This window comes from Muscardinus avellanarius (genome assembly GCF_963383645.1).
Source record: "Muscardinus avellanarius genome assembly, chromosome: 21".
NCBI classification, from domain to species: Eukaryota; Metazoa; Chordata; class Mammalia; order Rodentia; family Gliridae; genus Muscardinus; species Muscardinus avellanarius.
In genome coordinates, this window is record NC_137807.1 from 22,785,166 (window position 1) to 22,804,873 (window position 19,708).

General features: G+C 55.4%; 1 protein-coding gene across 1 annotated transcript; it reads right to left on the reverse strand.

The window, feature by feature from the left end:
- Positions 1–65: 65 nt before the first annotated feature.
- FOXN4 (forkhead box N4) lies at positions 66–18,821 on the reverse strand (the record flags this gene model as incomplete). The annotated part of the gene is made up of 9 exons (XM_080717707.1): positions 66–325; positions 1,523–1,915; positions 3,102–3,309; positions 4,873–4,969; positions 5,638–5,768; positions 6,039–6,149; positions 6,234–6,358; positions 9,132–9,277; positions 18,736–18,821. 9 exons carry the CDS (start codon positions 18,819–18,821, stop codon positions 66–68), a joined length of 1,557 nt encoding a protein of 518 aa, XP_080573833.1.
- Between the last annotated feature and the right edge of the window lie 887 nt (positions 18,822–19,708).

Sequence of the window (19,708 nt, forward strand, 5' to 3'; positions counted from 1 at the left end):
CCCAGGAATTCCCTGGTGCAATCAGTTCTCTGCAGAGCCTGAGCGGGGCTCCGGGGAGCCGAGGCTCAGAGCAGCGCTATAGGCTTGCTCCCTGGGGCACCCAGGTATTGAGGAGACGAGGTAGCTGCCGAGGAGGACACGCTTTCTGGGGTGGAGTACGAGGCGTAGAGGCCCGTCACTTGTACATCGGGGAAAGACCGGTCGTCGCCGCCAGAGACGGGGGTCAGGCTCGAGGCTCCCAGGTCACAGCCAAGCGGGGAGTCTCCGAAGGCCCCCAGGGTGTCCAAGCCAAAGCTTTCATCCTTCATTTCTTCCCAGAGGTTCCCTTTCAAAGAAAAAGGATGGGCGTGAGCAGGCTTTGCGGCACACACACAGACCCAAGTTCCAATCCCTGTCTGAGAAGAAACGCAGAGCGTGCCAGCGAAGATGGTGCCAGCCCGGCGTTCAAGGCCGCTTGTTCCCGCCCCTGCTGTGTGTCCTTGGGAGACTTGCTTCCGTCTCTGAGCCTCAGACTAAAATGGAGATGATCAGAAAACCCCTCTGTGAGGGCTGTGGCAGGGGCTAAGCAGGAGAATGTGTGGAAGGCATTATTATTTCTTTTTTTAGTACAGGGGATGGAACCCAGGGATATTTTAACTCCGAGCTACATCCCCAGCCCTATTTTTTATCCTTTATCTTGAAACAGGGTCTCACTAAGTTGCAGAGGGTCTCACTAAGTAGCTGAGGCTGGTCTCGAGCCTGCGATCCTTCTGTCTCAGCCTCCCGAATGCCGGGATTGCAAGCGTGGGACACCACGCCCTGCTGGACGGGCCTCACTGAACGGCCATCATGGTGGAAGCCGGGAGGGCAGGCCACGACCTGACTTGCCTTTTCTTAGCACCCTTCATGGCACGGGGACGTCTGAAGGTGCCATTTCACAGGGCTCACCCCCACTCCCCGGCTCACTCGCGAGCCTGCTACAGCGTGCGGGGTCAAAGGACTCTTGGAGTCTGCGTCTTGGCCCAGCTGGCACATGGCGGGTACACTCACGTCAGCCGCCTGGAGTCCGAGCCTGGGCCCTCGGGCCCCGCGCCTGCCCGTTCATCCCTGTCATTCATCCATTCATTCACTCAGTGAGACCTGACTTGAGGCTGGCACGTTTAAGTTGAGGGGCTGACTGATGACGAAGCTTGGGTCAGACGGACAGACCAACCTAGGCCAAAGCCCCAGGCTGCCGCCGACTGGCCAGGGGAGCCGGGCCCAGCGGCTTTGCATCTCCTGGCTTCGCCATCAGTAGAAAGGGGATATTAAATGGCAGTGGCCTTGGGGGACCACAGTCGGGGATGCGGTGATGCTTATGAGTGCTTGGTCCCCAGGGTCTGCAATACGGCAAGCACTTGTCCATTGCTGACTGCACTGGTGCCCGGCGGTGACCATGGCCACAAGGCCGCGGGCAAAGGGTCTGCCCACTGTCCTGCCCGCTGTCCTGCCCGCTGTCCCGCCCACTGTCCCTGTCCAGGACCCCCCCCCCCCCGTGCCTCACCCTGCAGAGCAAAGTCCACGATGCTGGGGTCCAGGGCATCCACCTCTGTGCTCATGTCAGTGCTGATGTTGATGAAGTCCACGGGCGCCCTGCCCAAGGCAGGCTGGGAGAGGGGGCCGGAGGCCAGGTCCGACAGGGCGTGCAGAGGCGGGGTCTGCGCCGGGGCGGGCGAATCGGGGGTCAGATGGGCCTGCGGCTGGACCTGGTGGTGCAGCGGAACCGACTGCAGGGACAGGGTCATTCGTGGCTGTGGCGGGAGCTGGGAGATGGCCAGGCAGCGGTGGGCCACGGCCACGGTGGCAGCGGGGGTCAGTGCCAGGGCTTCGGGCTCGCCCGCCTGGCCAGGGCGCCGGCAGCCTTCCGGCCGGTCTGAGATCAGCTTGTCTAGCTCCTCTGCAGACAAGAGAGAGTGGCTCAGAGCCCCCTGGGCGACACCCAGCCTGCGCCTGGATCCACGTCCTGGCACCACCGCCCGTGGGAACCCAGCACAGCTCTGGGTCTCTGTGAACCTCAGTCTCCTCGTCTTGAGGTGGCCCTGCTTCTGGTCCACCCTTCAGAGTCCCTGCTCACGGCCCATAGAGATGCCCACGCCGGATGTGTCTAACGATTCTAAACATCTGTGCCCGGTGGTGGAAGGTGCGTTGCCCCAGGGTTGTGGAGCTGGGGGAGAGCTGGGGGTGGCATTGAGGTCTGCCATCTCTTCCTATGTTTGACCCAGCCCCTCAATCTGCCAGCCGTAGGTAACGGGAGCAGACACAGGGGACGTTCTTTTCTTTTCTTTTTTCTTTTCTTTTTTGCATTGCATCACTGGGGATGGAACCCAGAGGCATTCTACCTCCATGCTACAAACCGGCCCTAATTTTTTATTTTTTATTTTTTGCATTACGGTACTGGGGATGGAACCCAGGGGCACTGTACCTCCGAGCTACATTCCTAACCCTATTTTTTTTTTTTTTGGTGGTGGTACTGGGGTTCCTGGAAGCCCTTCTACCTCGGGGCTACACTCCCAGACCTATTTTTACATTTTTTATTTGGAAACAGGGTCTCCTAAGCCAGCGCGCGCGGCTGGCTTCGAACCTGCGTGATCCTCCTGTCTCCGCCTACCAAGCGTGGGGATTACAAGCGTGCGCCACCACGCCCGGCTTTTTCTTATTTATTTTGAAACAGGTTCTCACTGAGTTGCTAAGGGCCTTGCTAAGTAGCTGAGGCTGGCTGCGACCCGGGATCTTACGGGATCTTACGGTCTCTGCCTCCGGAATGCTGGGATTACAAGGGTGAGCCACCATGCCCAGCCTATTTATTCATTTATTTGTTTGTTTATTTGTTTATTTTGAGGCACCAGGGATGGAACCCGGGGGCATTCTACCTCCGAGCAACACCCCCAGCCCCTATTTTTTATTCTTTATTTAGAAACAGTGTCTCACTGAGTTGCAGAGGGCCTCACTAAGTGGCTGAGGCTGTCCGCGAACCGCGATCCTCTGACCTCCCCAGTGCTGGGCTCACCCTGCACCCCCACGCCTCGCCCCGGGCCGGGCCTTAGGACGCGATGTGCGCATGCGCACAGGCCGGCGCGGCTCACCCGGGTTCGCCATGCTCCGGTGAATGGCGGCCAGATCCTTCCTCTTCCACTTGTACATCTCCTCCTCCATCTTGTCGATGCGGGCCAGGTTCAGGGCCCACAGGCAGCCCTTGCGGGAGGAGACGCTCGCCTTGTTCTCCACCTTCTCGAAGCACTTGTTCAGAGACAGGTTGTGGCGCACCGAGTTCTTCCAGCCGTCGGGGGCCGTCTGTGGGCGACACGGGCACTCAGGGCCCTGCGGGGACCCCCCTCGGGTCCCCCCACGGGTCCCCCCATCAGGTCCCCCCACGGGTCCCTCCCTCGGGTCCCCCCCACGGGTCCCCCCCCAGTCCCCCCACGGGTCCCCCCCACGAGTCCCCCCTCGGGTCCCCCCCCCTTGGGTCCCCCGCCGGCCCCTCCCTCCCTGGGCACTGGCAGACCCAGGTCCAGCGGGCAGGACACAGCAGGACAGCGAGGGGTGCGTGCATCTGGAGGCAGGCGCTACAGAGTGCTGGGGACTGTGGCTAAGGGACCCAGGCCCGGCGTCCTGCAGGAAGACGCAGGCCTGGGCGGCTGTACGCCTGCCTGGGCAGCCGGCGAGGCTGAGGCTCCTCCATGGGATAACCAGTTACAGGTATTAAACAGAGATCCTTTACGTTTGTTTATTTATTTACTTGGTACCAGGGATCGAACCCAGGACGGGAGCATCCTCCCTCAGCTTTGCCCCTCAGCCCTTTTTATTTATTTATTTTTACTTTGAAAGAGAGTCTCCCTTGGTTGTGGAGAATCTCGCTAGGTTGCTGAGGCTGGCCCTGGCCTGTGATCCTCCTTAAGTACTGCGATTGCAGGCATGTGTCACCATGCCCAGCTTACAAACACTATTATTTATTTATTTATTTAATTTATTTTGGTGGTACTGGGGTTCCTGGAAGGCCTTCTACCTCCGGGCTACACTCCCAGACCTATTTTATATTTTTATTTGGAAACAGGGTCTCTTAAGCCAGCGCGGCTGGCTTCGAACCTGGGTGATCCTCCTGTCTCGGCCTCCCAAGCGTGGGGATTACAATCGTGCGCCACCACGCCTGGCTTTATTTATTTATTTATTTATTGTAGTGCTGGGGATTGGACCCAGGAGCATTTTACCTCTGAGCTATACCCCCAGCCCTATTTTTAAATTTAATTAATTAATAACTAATTAATTTTGGTGCTGGGGATTGAACCCAGCCACCCTCAGCTACTTAGTGACGTCCTCCACAACTTAGTGAGACCCTGTTTCAAAATAGAGAATGAAAAATAGGGCTGGGGGTGTAGCTCAGAGGTAGAATGCCCCCGGGTTCCATCCCCAGCACTGCAAAAGAAAGAGGGAAAAAAAAAAGACAATCTGACAACTGGTCAACCCTCCACTCCAGCTTCGAGGGTCTTTCCATCAGAAGCCTCACTGACCTGCTCGCTGGGCATTATTCTTCCTAGCTCTAGGCGAGGATCCTGAGGCTCAGACCGGCTCCTGTCAAGTCTGTGTTCTGCATTATTCTGTTTTACTGAGTCTGTGCTGAATAACTAGGCTAGTCCTTCTGGCCTTTGTCCCCTGAGATGTATGGTGAACTCCTCTTCACCCCTCAGAGCCCGGTTCGAATGTCCTCTTCCCTTTTTAAGTGGCTGCGTGTGAGTATAGGTTTGTGTGTTCTTCTTGTCAGACAGACGGACGTAACTGGGGCCTCAGAGGGTGGCCCCCGCTGACCGGGGCCGGAGAGGCCACGGGCGCTCCGGTGCCCCCAACGGGCTGGAACCCTACCTTAAAGTAGGGGAAGTGCTCCTTCATGAAGCTGTAAATCTCACTCACAGGCAGGCTGCCCGTCTTGCTGTTCTTCAGGGCCATGGCGATCAGGCAGCTGGGGGCAGGAAGGGGGCAGGCCGTGAAGAGCCCGGCTAGGGCCGAGGCCCCTCGGCCAGGGAGCCGGCCCTGCCTCGTGCTCCGGGCTCCGGCATCAGAGGTGCTGACTTGGGAAATCTCTGAACCCCGGCCCTGTAATTAATGTCTGCAGGCCTTTAGACCTAACCATAGCTGCTTCTCGACTCCCCAGATACCCGAGATGCACAATCCTACGATTGTGGTGGCTTTTTCTTTTCTTTTGGCAGTACCAGGGATGGAACCCAGGGGCATTCTATCTTCAAGTTACACCCCAGCTCTGTTTTTTAGTCTTTTTATTTTTGATACAGGGTCTCACTGAGTTGTGAAGGGCCTTGCTAAGCAGCTGAGGCTGTCCACGAACCGTGATTCTCCGGTCTCCACCTCCTGAATGCTGGGATTACAAGCGTGCGCCAGCACGCCCGGCCTTGTGATGGCTTTTTGCGTTTGAAGAAACCTAGGTTCAGAGCGGCCAAGCCACTTCTTCAAAGCCACACAGCTTTAAAGCGATGGGGTATGTGTGTCTGAAGTTCCTGAGAACTGGTCCCACCCACCTAAGAGTTCCCCTGGGAATCTGTGTGAGCCACCACCCAGCTGTCTGAGAGGACCCCAAAGCAGCCCTCATCCCTCCCAAGCTGCCGGGCCCCTCACCTGTAGGAGTAGATGGGCTTGGGGTAGTGCTTGGGGTGCAGTTCCTGGGATGGATGGGCCGCCATGGGGGTCTGGGAGTAGGGAGTCCGCGCCGCAAACGGGGCGCCGTAGAGGCCCGCAGGGGGAGGGCACTTCCGCAGCAGGTGGGGCGGCGGCGGAGGGAGGAAGGGGGGAGAGGACAGGTCGGTGGGGCGCCCACGGTGCGGGGCTTGCTTTATAACCCCCGACACCCTCTTGCCTCCCCCTGAAGCTGGAGTTCCAGGTGGACCAACATGGGAACGGTAGGAAACGTTAGCTCCACATGCCCGGAGGGTAAACTGAGGCTCGGAGAGGTCCCTGGCTGGCCAGAGGCAGGTCGGGCGTCTGCCTCTGAGACCAGGGCTCCTCCGAGCCCCCTGTACCTGCGGGGGTGCGCGGGGCGGCAGGAACTGCGGCTGGGTAGCTCGGGAGTACAGCTGGGGCGCATCCTGCGGGCCGGGAGGCGGGTGGCCCCTCGCTGGGAACTGGCTCATCTGCCAGGGGCAGGAGAGGAGGAGACAGAGGGTCAGAGAGCGGCTGGCAGCCCCCTCGCTCGCGGCCCGCGCGGTGGCACTCACGTTGGCTCTGTGGCTGGCGACGGGGCCCAGGCCCGGCATCCCTCGGGGGGCCAGGCCAGCTGGGCCGTGGAGCAGGGGGCCCGGGGTGGCTCCCATGTGCAGGTCAGCCGTCCCAGCCAGGGAGCCTGCAGAGGAGCACAGAGAGCCGCTGGGCTGGAGGACGGAGGACGAAGGCGTGGCCCGGCTGAGCCAAGGACAGCCCGCTCCCCACCCTCTGGCCCAGCCACTCTGCTGGGGTACACGGGTGAGAAGTGGGGTTGCCACTGAGGTCAGCCCTCAGTTTCCCCATTTGCCCTTGAGCGCTCGAGACTGACCGTAGACAACCTACTTAGCTCGAGACTGACCGTAGACCACCTACTTTTAAAGTGCCGGAAGGTTGAATGAGAGGTCTGTCTAGTGCTTAGCACATTTCTGGGTGTTTTAGAAAATCTCAACAGATGTGAATCAGTGGTAAGTAATGAGCTAGGCGTGGTGGCGCACACCGGCCATCCCAGAACATGGAAGGCCGTGACAGGAGGACCGCAGGTTCAAGGACAGCTTCAGCAACGTACGGAGACCGTCAGCAACCTAGCGAGACCCTGTTTCAAAACAAAATACTTTTTTTATTTTTTTTATTTTTTGCAGAAGTGGGGATGGAACCCAGGGGCATTCTAACTCCAAGCTACACTCCTAGCACAACTGAGCTACACCCCCAGCCTTATTTTTTATTATTTATTTTGAAACAGGGTCTCACTAAGTTGTGAAGGGCCTCGCTAATTAGCTGAGGCTGTCCATGAACCTGGGATCCTCCTGTCTCAGCATCCCAAATACTGGGATTACAAGCGTGTGCCACCATACCCAGCTTCAAGATGAAAATTTTTAAAAACTGGGGGCTGGGCATGGTGGCGCACACTCATAATCCCAGCCCTTGGGAGGCTGAGACAGGAGGATCGCACAGGTTTGAAGCCAGCCCTAGCTACTTAGTGAGGCCCTCAGGAACTTAGTGAGACCCTGTTTCCAAGTAAAATATAAAATAGATCTGGGAGCATAGCCCGGAGGTAGAAAGCCTCTGGGTTCTACCCGCGGTACCACCAAAATAAATAATAAATAAAATAAAGGGGGCTGGGGGTATAGCTCAGAGGTAGAATATTCTTGGGTTCAATCTCCAGTGCCACAAGAAAAATAAATAAATACATAAATACATAAATAAGTAAGAGGAAGAGAAAAAGGATGTAATACTTTGGTTTCTGTACTTCATGAAGCTAAACCACCAATTCCGTGTTCACCATTTGTCCTCCAAAGGCTCTCACGCTCCTGGGTGCCTCTAGGTTTAGGTGTAGAGGCCTTTGTACCTTCTCCCGCCTTTGCCAAACCTGCTCCTCTAAGGCGCAGGGTCAGCTCAGGATGGCAGAGCTACCGCCCTCCCGTGCTGGGCCCGAGCCAGACATGGCTAATCCATCTCCGATTCTCACCGCACCGGCCTTCTTTATGGCAGTCACCTTGAATCAAGCCAAGGGCCCTGCAAGCTGGTGGTAGAGCGGAGCAGGAGGGTCGGCCTCGTGTTGCCATCTACTGAACACCGACTGTGCTCAGGCAGTTCTGTTAAGACTTTCACAGCAGATAAGTGACCAGCGGGGTTTGTGCTCGCCAGGGTCACATGGCTGTACCCGGGCCTTCCAGGTGAAGCTTAGGAGGCTGACCAGCAGGCCCGGTCTGGCCCACAGCCTGGTTTGTATATAAAATTTTATTAGTTCACGACCACCCCAACATATTTACATCTTTCCTACAGCTCATGTCGGGCAGCGTTCAGTAGTTTTGACAGAGACCCTATAACCTACAAAATCTAAAACATGTATTTTACAGCCCTTTGCAGAAAAAAAAAATGTTTGCTGATGTTTCATGTGCATGTCTGGTTTTATTCTGTTTTATGTTATTGGGGATGGAAACCAGAGGCATTCATCCTCCCAGCTACATCCCCAGCCCTTTTTAAATTTTTGTTTGTTTTGAAACAGGGTCTTGCAAAGCTGCTGAGGCTGGTCTCAATCCTGCGATCCTCCTGTCTCAGCCTCCCAAGTACTGGGATTACAGGCGTGCACCACTGTGACTGGCTGTGTCTATTTTGTTCAGTAACCAGTTATTCAATGAGAAAAATGCTCCAGACATTGACTCTTCAACTCTAGAACTTTCTTTCTTTTTTCTTTTTTCTTTTTTTGCAGTACTAGGGATGGAACCCAGGGGCATTCCACCTCTGAGTGACACCCCCAGCCCTAATTTTTATTCTTTATTTTGAAACAGGGTCTCACGGAGTTGCAGAGGGCCTCACTAAGTAGCTGAGGCCGTCTGCGAACCGCGATCCTCCGGTCTCAGCCTCCCGAGCGCTGGGATTACAAACTGGGCCCCCACACCCGGCTCAACTCTAGAACTTTCCATGTACTGCAGTGGTCACCTTTGACTGCTGCTTGTTTACAACCCTTCAGTCTTTTGTGTCTTTAAGCATTTCACCCACTTGCTAAAATTACAGCTAGCTGCCACGGCCGAGTACCTACTGTGCGCCAAGATTCCCTCGGAATCTTCTAGGACAAGGGGCAGCAGATTTCCTTTGCCACGGGCCCAACAGCAGATTTTTAGGCCCTGCCAACCAGCTGATCTCTGCCTTGTTTGCTCATCCTTGAAAAATGTAAAAAGTGTTTTTGCTCTAGCCGGCCTCATCCGGCCCAGCAACCGTCATCTGCCAATTGTCCCGGAAATTCAGGGTGTTTTCTACTTTTTCTGGAACCTCGGCTCACCCGGGGCCACTGGGGACACGGGATGGACCCCATGCCTCTGAGGAGGGTCAAGTTCGTCCCACTTTACAGAACCCCAGAGAGCCAGCGGGCCCCGTCCACGGCCGCCTGGGAGTCGCCCCTCGCCAGAGCCTACCTGGGGGTGCGTGGGGCCCGCCGGGGCTGCCCAGGTCCACGCGGCCGTTCACCATCTGCTGCAGCCGAGGCACGTCGACGGCCGTGAGCCAGGACAGCGACTGCAGGTCTCCAGGGAGGTCCTCGTCGCCAGCGGGAGGCAGGAACCTGCGGAGAGCGGGGAGCTCGGGCGGGAGGGGGCGCTTCCACCAGCCGCTGGGGGGCCTCCCTGACCTCTGGACGCACCCCCAGCCTCTCGGCTCCCCAGGCCGTCAGCCCTCCCTCCCGCCCTTCCTTGGGGCTGGCAATCCGGTCCCAGGATCCACGCCACACAGCCAAGGTCATTCCTGTCCTACCCGTTAAACACATCTTACTTAGCACCCACCACAAAAAAGATGGTGTTTATTGAGCACTTGCTGTGTACCTCATACTGGCCAGATCCTTCTTGGTCTTAAGCCATCTAACCCCCCCCCACCACCACCTCACCCAGTGTTCTGGGAGACAGGATTATTATTAGTATAGTTTGAGTATCCCTCATCTGAACATCTGAAACCTGCAACATTCCGAACTTTTCCTGAATGCCTATGGAACACCGCCAATGATAAATTCTGGACCTTGGTTGACAAAGGATTCCCTCAGGAGTGGCAGAGACAAAGCCGGGCGTGGCGGCGAACGCTTCTGATCTCAGCGTTCAGGAGGCTGAGACAGGAGGATCGTGGTTCGAGGCTAGCCTTAGCTCTTAGCGAGGCCCTTTGCAATCAGTGAGACCCTGTTTCAAAATAAAGAAAAAGCCGGGTGTGGTGGCGCACGCTTGTAATCCCAGCACTTGGGCGACAGAGACAGGAGGATCGCGCAGGTTCGAAGCCAGCCTCAGCTGGTTTAAGAGACCCTGGTTCCAAATAAAATATAAAATAGGTCTGAGAGTGTAGCCCAGCCAGAAGTAGAAGGCCCCTGGGTTCCATCTCCAGTACCACCACCAAAAGAAAAAAAAAAAAAAAAAAGAGAGAAAGAATTAAAAAAAAAATAGGACTGGGAGTGTAGCTTGGAGATAGAATGCCCCTGGGTTCCATCCCCAAAACCGCAATAAATAAATAAATAAATAAATAAATAAATAAATAAAGGAATAGCAGAGATACACCTACAGGTGCTCTCAAAATATTCTATAAAATGGTCTTCCGGTTACGCACGTCAGGTATACTTGATACATGAGTGAATTTCACGTTAAGACTTGGGTCCTACCTCCAAGACATCTCCTTAGGTATACGCAAGTATTCCAAAACCCGAAACACTTCTGGTATCAAACATGTTGGCTAAGAGATATTCAACCTGGATTCTCAGTTTACAGCTGGGGAGACGGAGGCTCGGAGCACTAGCACCTTGCTCAAGGTCACGCATCCCAGGGAGTGAGGGGCAGGGACCCAGGTGGGGCGGCTGGGGCACACCCACCGCTGCACCGCAGATTCTTTTTGTTGTTGTTGGGTTTTTTTTTTTTTTTGATACTAGGGATGGAACCCAGGGGCACTGTACCTCTGAGCTATACCCTCAGCCCTAGTTTTTAGTCTTTTTAGTTTTGAAACAGGGTCTCACTGAGTTGCAAAGGGCCTCGCTACGTAGCCGAGGCTAGCCTCGAACCGCGATCCTCCATCTCGGCCTCCCGAATGCTGGGATTATAAGGTTCACGTTTCGGAAGCAGGTGTGTCGGGGCTGGCGGGTGGGCTGCCCTCCTCCTCCTCCTCCGGGTGCTGCGCCCCGAGGTCACACACTTCCTCCCCGATCACCATCACCGTGGCCGCTGCTAACTCGCCTGCAGGCCTGGGCCCGGGAGGCTGGCAGCAGCTCTCCGTGTCGCCGTTGGAGGACACCCCGGCCACCGGCGATTTGAAACCCAGCCGGCCCCGTCCTGTGGGGCCGCGGTCGGCCCATTGTGTGGTCGGCACGACTGTTACCCTGTGGCACGTGGCCCATGGCCCCGTCGTCTCCTCTATTGTTTCTGTGGCCCTGGCTGCCGCCCCTGCGGCCTGCTTATGCCTCATCTGGCTGAGTGACAGCCGGGCCCAGGCCAGGGGGGGGATGCCATCTGTCCTCGGGGCCTGCAGAGACCAGGAGCTAAGCCTCCCCTCCTCACCCCACAGCCAACTCCCAGGGTCTGGTGGTGTGAGCTCCATCCCTCAGGAACCCGCTGTAGCTCCCTATTGCCGTTGCGGCTCTGCCTGGCACTGGGGAGGCATGGGGGAGAGTCTCTGCTGGCAGGTTTCTCAAGACAGAGACCCAGCCAAGCTCCAGGGGGCTGTACACGAATGGGGGTCCAGGGCACCAATGTCGAGCAGAATCTCTGGCAGCGGGTGTGTCTGACGGGCTGTGCGTGCGGTGGTTCAGAGCCTCAGTCCTGGTCTCCCTGGGCCCACCAGCCTCCCCTCTCTGAGCCTCAGGGTTTTTTAAATTTTGTTTTTGTTTTTTTGTTTGTTTGTTTTGTTTTTTTGTGGTACTGGAGATGGAACCCAGGGGCGTTCTACTTCCGAGCCTGGGACGGCTCCTGCCTTTTCTCCCTGCCTAAAGAAATGCACTCAGTAAAGATTCTAGAAGACTCTAGAATCTTCTCTGTGCTCTCAGATACGTAGCCACTAGCCACGCAGGACAGCTTAATTCATTAAAATGAAATCAATGTCATAGACCCTGTTTTTTTTTTTTTTTTTTTTTTCAGGTCTGAGGACGGAACCCAGGGGCATTCGACCTCCGAGCTATACCTCCTGCCCTATTTTTTAGTCTTTATTTTGAAACAGGGTCTCATTGAGTTGCGGAGGGCCTCACTAAGTAGCTGGGGCTGTCTGCGAACCGCGATCCTCCTGCCTCAGCCTCCCAAGACCTGGGATTACAAGCGTGCGCCACCACGCCTGGCTCATCATAGCATTTTATTTTATTTTATTTTGGTGGTACTGGGGGTGGAACCCAGAGGCTTTCTACCTCCGGGCTATACTCCCAGACCTTTTTTATATTTTATTTGGAAACAGGGTCTCACTAAGTTGCCGAGAGCCTCACTAGATAGCTGAAGTTGGCTTCGAACCTGCACGATCCTCCTGTCTCAGCCTCCCAAGCGCGGGGATTACGAGCGTGCGCCTCCACACCTGGCTTCATCATAGCATTTTAAAAAGGGTCAGGCTAGCTGGGCATGGCGGCGTAGGCTTGTAATCCCAGCACTCAATAGGCCAAGACAGGAGGATTGCTAGGTTTGCAGCCAGCCTCAACTACTTAGGCCCTTTGCAACTCAGTGAGACCTTATTTCAAAATAAAGAATAAAAAAATAGGGCTGAGGATGTCCCTCAGAGGTAGAATGCCCCTGGGTTCCATCCCCAGTACTGCAAAAGATAATAAAATAAATAAATAAATAAGATCAAGCTAGCTGGAATCAGTGAGACCTTCCACAACTAAGTGAGACCCCGTTTCAAAATAAATAATAATAATAAGCCAGTGTCTCACTAAATTGCCGAGAGCCTCACTCAGTAGCTGAGGCTGTTTCGAACCTGCGCGATCCTCCTGTCTCAGCCTCCCAAGCGCGGGGATTACGGTGTGCGCCACCACGCCCGGCTCTCTCTTTCTTATACTGGGGATTGAACCCAAGGGTGTTCTACGTCTGGGCTACACTCCCAGCCTTATTTGATTTTGCAGCAGGGTCTCACTAAGTTGCTGAGAGCCTCATTAAATTGCCTCAAACCTCCTGTCTCAGCCTCCCAAGGACTGGGATTACAGGTATGCACCACTATGCCCAGCTTGTCCTTAAAGTATCTGTTCGCCAGAGGAGAACTTGGACCCCCACGGGCCATCTCTGTGGCTATGTTCTAAGGGGACCTTGTGACCGTGCACCTGTTAAACACCTTGGGGGCTGCCTGCGCCGGCACATACACGTGCCTGGTTTCCGCAGGGATCTGGCCCACAGCCGGAGTCTAGAACCCCCTCTAACCTCCTCTCCTGGGGTTCCTTAGCGTGGACACCACCGTTGTAAAGAGGGAAGAATATCCACTTTGAATTTGGGTCCCATCCTCGGCAGCCATGTGATTTAGTGCGAGTCACTTCGCCACACGGTGCTTCAGTTTCCCCATACGTAAAATGGAATAATAATCATTCCCAGATGTGAGAAAAAGATCAGAAACCTCAGCCTCAGGGGACTGAACCCAGGGGCATTCCACCTCCACACTACACCCGCAGCCCTATTTGATTTTTATTTGGAAACAGGGTCTCACTAGGTTGGTGAGAGTCTCAGTATTTTGCTGAGGCTGTCCTCGAGCCTGTGATCCTCCTGTCTCAGCCTCCCAAGTACAGGGATTACAGGCACGCACCACCCACGCTGGCCTATTTTTGACTTTGAAACAGGGTTTCGCTAAATGACTGGGCATCTCCCTAATTTGCTGAGGCTGGTCTCGAACCTGTGATCCTCCTGTCTTAGCCTCCCACATACGTTTCTCTATTTTTGTTGGGGGAGGTACTGGGGATTAAAACCAGGTGAGTTCTACCTCTGAACTACACCCCAGTCTTATTTAATTTTTTTTCTTTTGAAACAATGTCTTGCTAAATTGCCGAGGGCCTCCCTATCTTGGACTCCCAAGTACTGGGATTATAGGTTTCCTATTGCTTTCCAACTTCCCACTGGGCCCTCTCCTCCTGCCTTGGACTGTCTCCAGCAGGGAATTGCCCAGAAAATATGATCTGAGGGAGGGAATCAGATCTGTGCACTTCCAGACCTGGTTACAAGGTTATCACCCCCTTCCTAAGTGGTTGTTGGTAAGAAACTGTTACTTCTCCACAAACCTGTTTGTTATAACCAACCCAACCATTACTAAAAAGGGACTAAGCCTTTTAGGGGGAGGCATTTATTTAGCTAACATATCTTTTGTAACCATTCACTGGAAAAGAAAATGAAAGACCACTTAGCAAGCTCAGAATTCTCAGCTGGGCCAAGCGCGGATACAATGTAATACGATTTGGTTACGAGTTTGCAAAGAAAACCAAAACCAAAACCAAACAAAACCAAACCAAACAACAACAAAAAATCTTTTTTCTTTTTTTTTTTTTTCCTGCAGAGAACAAAAAACAATAGCTGGTTTGGAACTTTATGTACACTCCTGTGTGTCTCTGGGGCATGGAATTGCAAGCCCTTGAAAGATGACAGGACCCCAGACAGGCTACCTCTCTTCCCTGCCCAGGAGGTAGCTGCGTCTCTGCCCTACCTGTCTTGAGGATGGAGCAGGTGCAGGTGTTGGGATGGTCACCTCCTCCCTCCCGGCAGAACCCCGCCCCTGCGAGGCCGGATGGGCGGAGCCTCCTGTGAGGCTAGCCCCGCCCCCCGCGAGGACAGATGGGCGGAGCCTCCTGTGAGGCTAGCCCCGCCCCTGCGAGGCCGAGTGGGCGGAGCCTCCTATGAGGCTAGCTCCGCCCCCGGTGAGGACAGATGGGCGGGGCGTCCTGTGAGGCTAGCCTTGCCCCCACAGCGTGGGGGTCCCCAGGAGGTTTCCTGTTTGAGTTCTGTGATAATTATCCATTCGTCCCTCTAATAAATATTTAGTACGTGTCTGCCCTGTGCTGACACAGCAGTTCACAGATGAGAAAAATCACCATTTTTTTTGGGGGGGGGAAGTCTCGCAGGTCTCCTCAACTCTGAGGGCGGGGGACTAGACTCTGGGGAGGGGGACATCAGGAAGGGAACCAGTACGGGGGACCCCTCAGCCCCGAGAGAAGTGGAGGGCCCAGGACTCAGTTCCTCCATCTGCGAAAGGAACGCGTTGGGCCTGATTTCTAGAATAAGTTCTGAAGTCTGGGGCAGATGTCAGTAATGTGCAGTTCTGACTCCTCACACACCACTCACGTGTACGCCTTTGGGGCTCCACAGCCTTGCCCAGAAGCAGAAACAGCTCCTGTCTCATGGTTTTCAACAGATGAAATGAAATGGTAGCTCTGGAACTGGGTGCCTGGCACACAGTAAGTGCTTAACAAGGGTGTGTGTGTGTGTGTGTGTGTGTGTGTGTGTGTGTGCGCGCGCGCGTGTGCAGAGGGGGTGGGTAGTACAGATTGATCCTAGGGGTGTTCTATCACAGCCCTCTTTTCATTTATTTTCTTTCCTTTTTTTGTGGTACTAGGGATTGAATTTAGGGACATTATACCTCTGAGCTAAACCCAAAGTCCTATTTTTATTCTTTATTTTGAAACAGGGTCTAACTAAGTTGCAGAGGGCCTCACTAAGTAGCTGAGGCTGGCCGCGAACCTGCCACCCTCCTGACTCAGCCTCCCAAGTACTAGGATGACAAGCGTGCGCCGCCACACCCGGCTCCAGTTTTTTCTTTTTCAGTTTTGAAGGTTCCCACTACGTTGCTGAGGCTGGCCTTGAACCTGGGATCCTCCTGTCTCAGCCCCCTTCCCCCAAGGACTGAGATGGCAAGCATATACCACAACTATGCCTGGCTCTTGGGCTTGAGACTTCTGAACCTCCTGCCTGGCAAAGAGTTTATTTTTCAGTAGTGTGTGTGTGTGTGTGTGTGTTTTACTGGGGGTGGAACCCAGGGGCTTTCCTGCCTCCAGGCTATACTCCCTGACCTATTTTATAATTTATTTGGAAACAGGGTCTAAGTTGCTGAGAGCCTCATTCAGTAGCTGAGGCTGGCTTCGAACCTGCGCGATCTCCTGTCTCAGCCTCCCAAGCGCGGGGACTCCAAGCGTGCGCCACCACGCCCGGCTATTTTTCAGTACTTTGAAGGGTGAATTTCCCTTCTGCCCTTTGAGCTAAGAAGTCCTGCCCAACCCCTGTGAAGTGTTTGCTACTTAACGGCCTGGGCGGTCAGGACCACCCCTAGTCCCTGACTCTGGTCCCCTGCTCGGATGGACAACAATGGGCTGGGAAGCTGTTGCCAGTTTGCTGCCTGAGCCCGGCCACTGGCTCCTGCGGGCTCCCCAGGGCCAGGGCCGCCACCTCCAGCTGCTGCCTCCGCCTCGCCTCCGCTGCGCATGGCATTGAGAGTTAACGGCCGAGGCGGGTCCCCGGGGATGGAGCACCGGCCACCTGCGCCCGGCTGCGGGACCGGCTGCATGGGGGCTGGAGGCAGCCGGCCCTGCAGCCCGAGTGCCCCCCTGAGTGTTCTCTGGAGACGTAGGAGGGCCGGGGAGAAGCCCATAAACTTCTCCTGGGCTATTATTCAGGGAGAAAAACAATGTCAACAGCTGGAAGCTACACAAGCTCATCATAAAACTCTCCCACCGACTGGCTGGCTGAATGCCCGGCCCCCGGCAGGTGCACAACCCGTCCACGCCCTGCAAACTTGGGCTCCGTTGCACAGATGTAAAAACAAGGGTCAGAGAGGGGGCGGGGACTTGCCCAGGGTCATCCAGCAGCCAGGTAAAGGTGCATTTACTCTACCCCGGGCCAGGGGGCTGGGGTGCGATGCACTCGGGTGCGGCAGCTTGGGCTTCAAGTCCCCGCTTGTCAGCGCACAGCAACTGGCTGATTCTGCGTTTCCAAGTCTATCAGACAGGCCAAGAGTGTTCCCCTCGTGGGATGGCAGATTGGGAGGAGACTGATGGCTGTGAGCCTGTTCCAGGAGGGGCCAGGACAAAGGATTAAGGAAACACCAGCAGCTACATTTATGGTTACTGTTACGACTGCTTTTCTGCTTTCTGAATACCCTGGGATACCGGGTAATCTGGACACGCCTCCCCGAACCCAAACAGGCAGGGAACCCTGGTACCTCTGGATGTCTCTCCCTCCTCCCCGGCCCCACCCCTGCCAGCTGGCCAGTGACCCAGGGACGCACTGAGGAAGCACATCGCCTGCCCTGATTTGAGAGAGGAGCGGTTGCCCAGGGCCCCCTGACAGTTTGTGGCCGGGCTGGCCCTGACACGCAGGGCAGAGCCTGGGGGAACCCCTGCTGGGCAGCGCCTGCGCAGGGCAAGGCAGGGCGGCCTCAGAAACCCCAGCGATTGCTGATTGGGCCACAAGATGCATTTCCTTATCCCCTGACAAACCGCCGGAGGGATGTGCTGTAGCCATGCCCATTTGAAGAGGCTACCCAAGCAAGCCCTGGGACTGTCCAAAGCCGGACTTGGAACCGGCAGGTGTCTGACCTCTGGGGTCCTAAACGGGGCTGTCTTTGGTCAGAATAGGAATCCAAATCTTTGTGCGGTTACTGCCGCCTCGCACAAGCTTCCAGTTAAGAGGCAGAGACAGGCGCTGGGCGCGGCAGCCCGCGTTTATAATCCCCACCCTTGGGAGGCTGAGACAGGAGGATCGCACGGGTTCGAAGCCAGCCTCAGCTACTTAGTGAGGCTCTCAGCAACTTAGTGAGACCCTGTTTCCAAGTAAAATATAAAATAGGTCTGGGAGTATAGCTTGGAGATAGAAAAGCCCGTGGGTTCCCCCCACCCCCCGAGGCAGAGATAGACTTGTTCCATGCCTTCTGGGTGCCCAAAGTAATATCTCATTTAACCCTCCAGAAGTAATTCTAATTATTCTTATCTGCACAAACCAATGGGCATTCAGAGGTGGAATGGCCCAGGATCATATAATTGACAGGCGGCAAATGGTTACTTGGTTGTCATGGCAACTCCATGGGGCGGGTACTCTTCCTATCCCCATTATAAAGAGAAGGAGCCTGATGTTCCGAGAGCTTCATGGGGCCAGAGAGGCTAGACCGGAGCAGACTCTGGAGCCAGCGTGGACAGCCCTTCCCCTACCCCGGCCCCTAATTATTATTTGAGCCCCATTAGCGCCAGAAGGAAGTGCACAGGCCCTTGGTTGTGTGGTCCCAGGAAAGCCCCTCTGTTTCCCTGGGCTTCCTTTTCTCCGTCTGCCCAGGGAAGGTGAGGGTTGGGGAGCCCACGCTGCTGAACACCGGGCCCAGTTCTGCATGCCACAAGCTCTCTGCAAATACTGGTTGCAGGGGAGGGGTCCCCGGGTCTTAGAAGGCAGAGCCCCCTCTAATTGGGGCTGCTGACGGTCCCAGCAGGCGCAGCCAGGAGTTGCAGAGACCCCGGGGTAAACAGGGCTGATCCAAGGTGACAGCCGGCTCTTCCCAGGCCGGCGGATCCTGCCCCCCCATGCCTCAGTCTGGGCTGCGTCTCTTCAACCTGAACTTGGTGCTTGCTTTGGGAGGGGGGCCCTGGACCAGGTCAGGCCTCCCTGGGCGCAAGGAAGAGAGACTGGGGTGCGGGGGAGCCCCAGGCCCTTCCCTTCCCTCCTGCTCTCTCCCAAGAGGTCACGCAGCCAGCCCAAGCACCTGGAAGTTCACAACTCTCCCATATCCAGCAATGCTGGAGAAACCCATTTTCCCCAGAAAGCTGGGGAAGGAGAATTTCCTAGAATTCCTGCTAGGGCCACTGAAGGGAAGGCAAAAGCTTCTGTGGCCACTCGGCTGTCCATCCAAACAGTCTTTAACCCAGGAGGGGACCTCTTTTGGAGGGGACTGCAGGCATTTATTGGTTCCGTGGTGCCAAGCCATAAGCCCAGACACCCTCCGAGAGACCAGCTCTGAAATCAACGTGGTGGAGGTCTGCAAAATCACCGCATCAAAGTAACAGTTTCAGAAACCACAGATGTCAACACTCCGCTCAATGAAAAAGTACACACAGCCCGTTCAAGTAGGCGCCCTCACCTGTACTCCTGTGCAGAGGGGAGGTGACTCTGACCCGAATTTCCAATAATTCCTGACATCATGGATGAGATATCGCTTTCTACCATCTCCTGGGAGAAAGGCAAGCAGGAAATAAAACTCCCATCAGCAAGGAAATGCGACAGGGTGGAATCTGACAGTTTTCCCACAACTCAGAAGTTTGGAGCTCAGACAACCAATAGAAGAGAGAGTTGATAGGCGCAACAGGTCACAATCCCAGGGGCTTAGGGAACGGAGTGGAATTCCAGGTTCTTTGGAATTAATGGGGGAAGGGCAGAGGCAAGTCTCCAGAATCCAACTCTCAAGCTTGGGAAAACACATGTTCCCAAAGTAGCGGGTCAAAAGAACTCCAGTCTCTTCCCAGTCTTGTATTCTCTATATTAATCCAGCTATGATCGCTTTGCAAATTAAAACAAAAAAATTTAGAAAGGGTAGCCTGATGTATATTTCTCTGGGGGAGCCAAGCTCCTGCTTGCAAAAGGGGCTCGCCCTGCAAATGCTCATACTGAAGAAACAGTCCACCCACTACCCCCCCCAACACACCCTCAAAAAAAAAAAAAAATCCTCCAGCGCCTCTAAGTGTCTCCAACCCCAAACCTGAAAGCTACACAGAGTCCCAGCCAAGACTGCGATCGGTCCGGCCCGCAAAGGCCGGGGGAGGGGAGCCGCCCGCAGCCCCGCGCCCGCCGTGTACCTGGCATCCGGAGGGGGCTCCTCGCGCGCCCCTCGCGCTCCGCAATTTGGCCGCGGTGGCAGCTCCAACCGGTTTTAAATTTCCCTCTCTGGAGCTGTCCAGCTCAGAGCATGCGCAGTAGCTATTCGCGGGAGGGGGGCTTTCCCCCCCAAGGGTCAGTTACAGGGTAGGGTCAAGGGGATTGCAGCGGGCGTTTCGCAGCAGCAGCAAGCCTTGAGCCTTGCACACCCCGGGCTCGTGTGTGTGTGTGTGTGTGTGTGT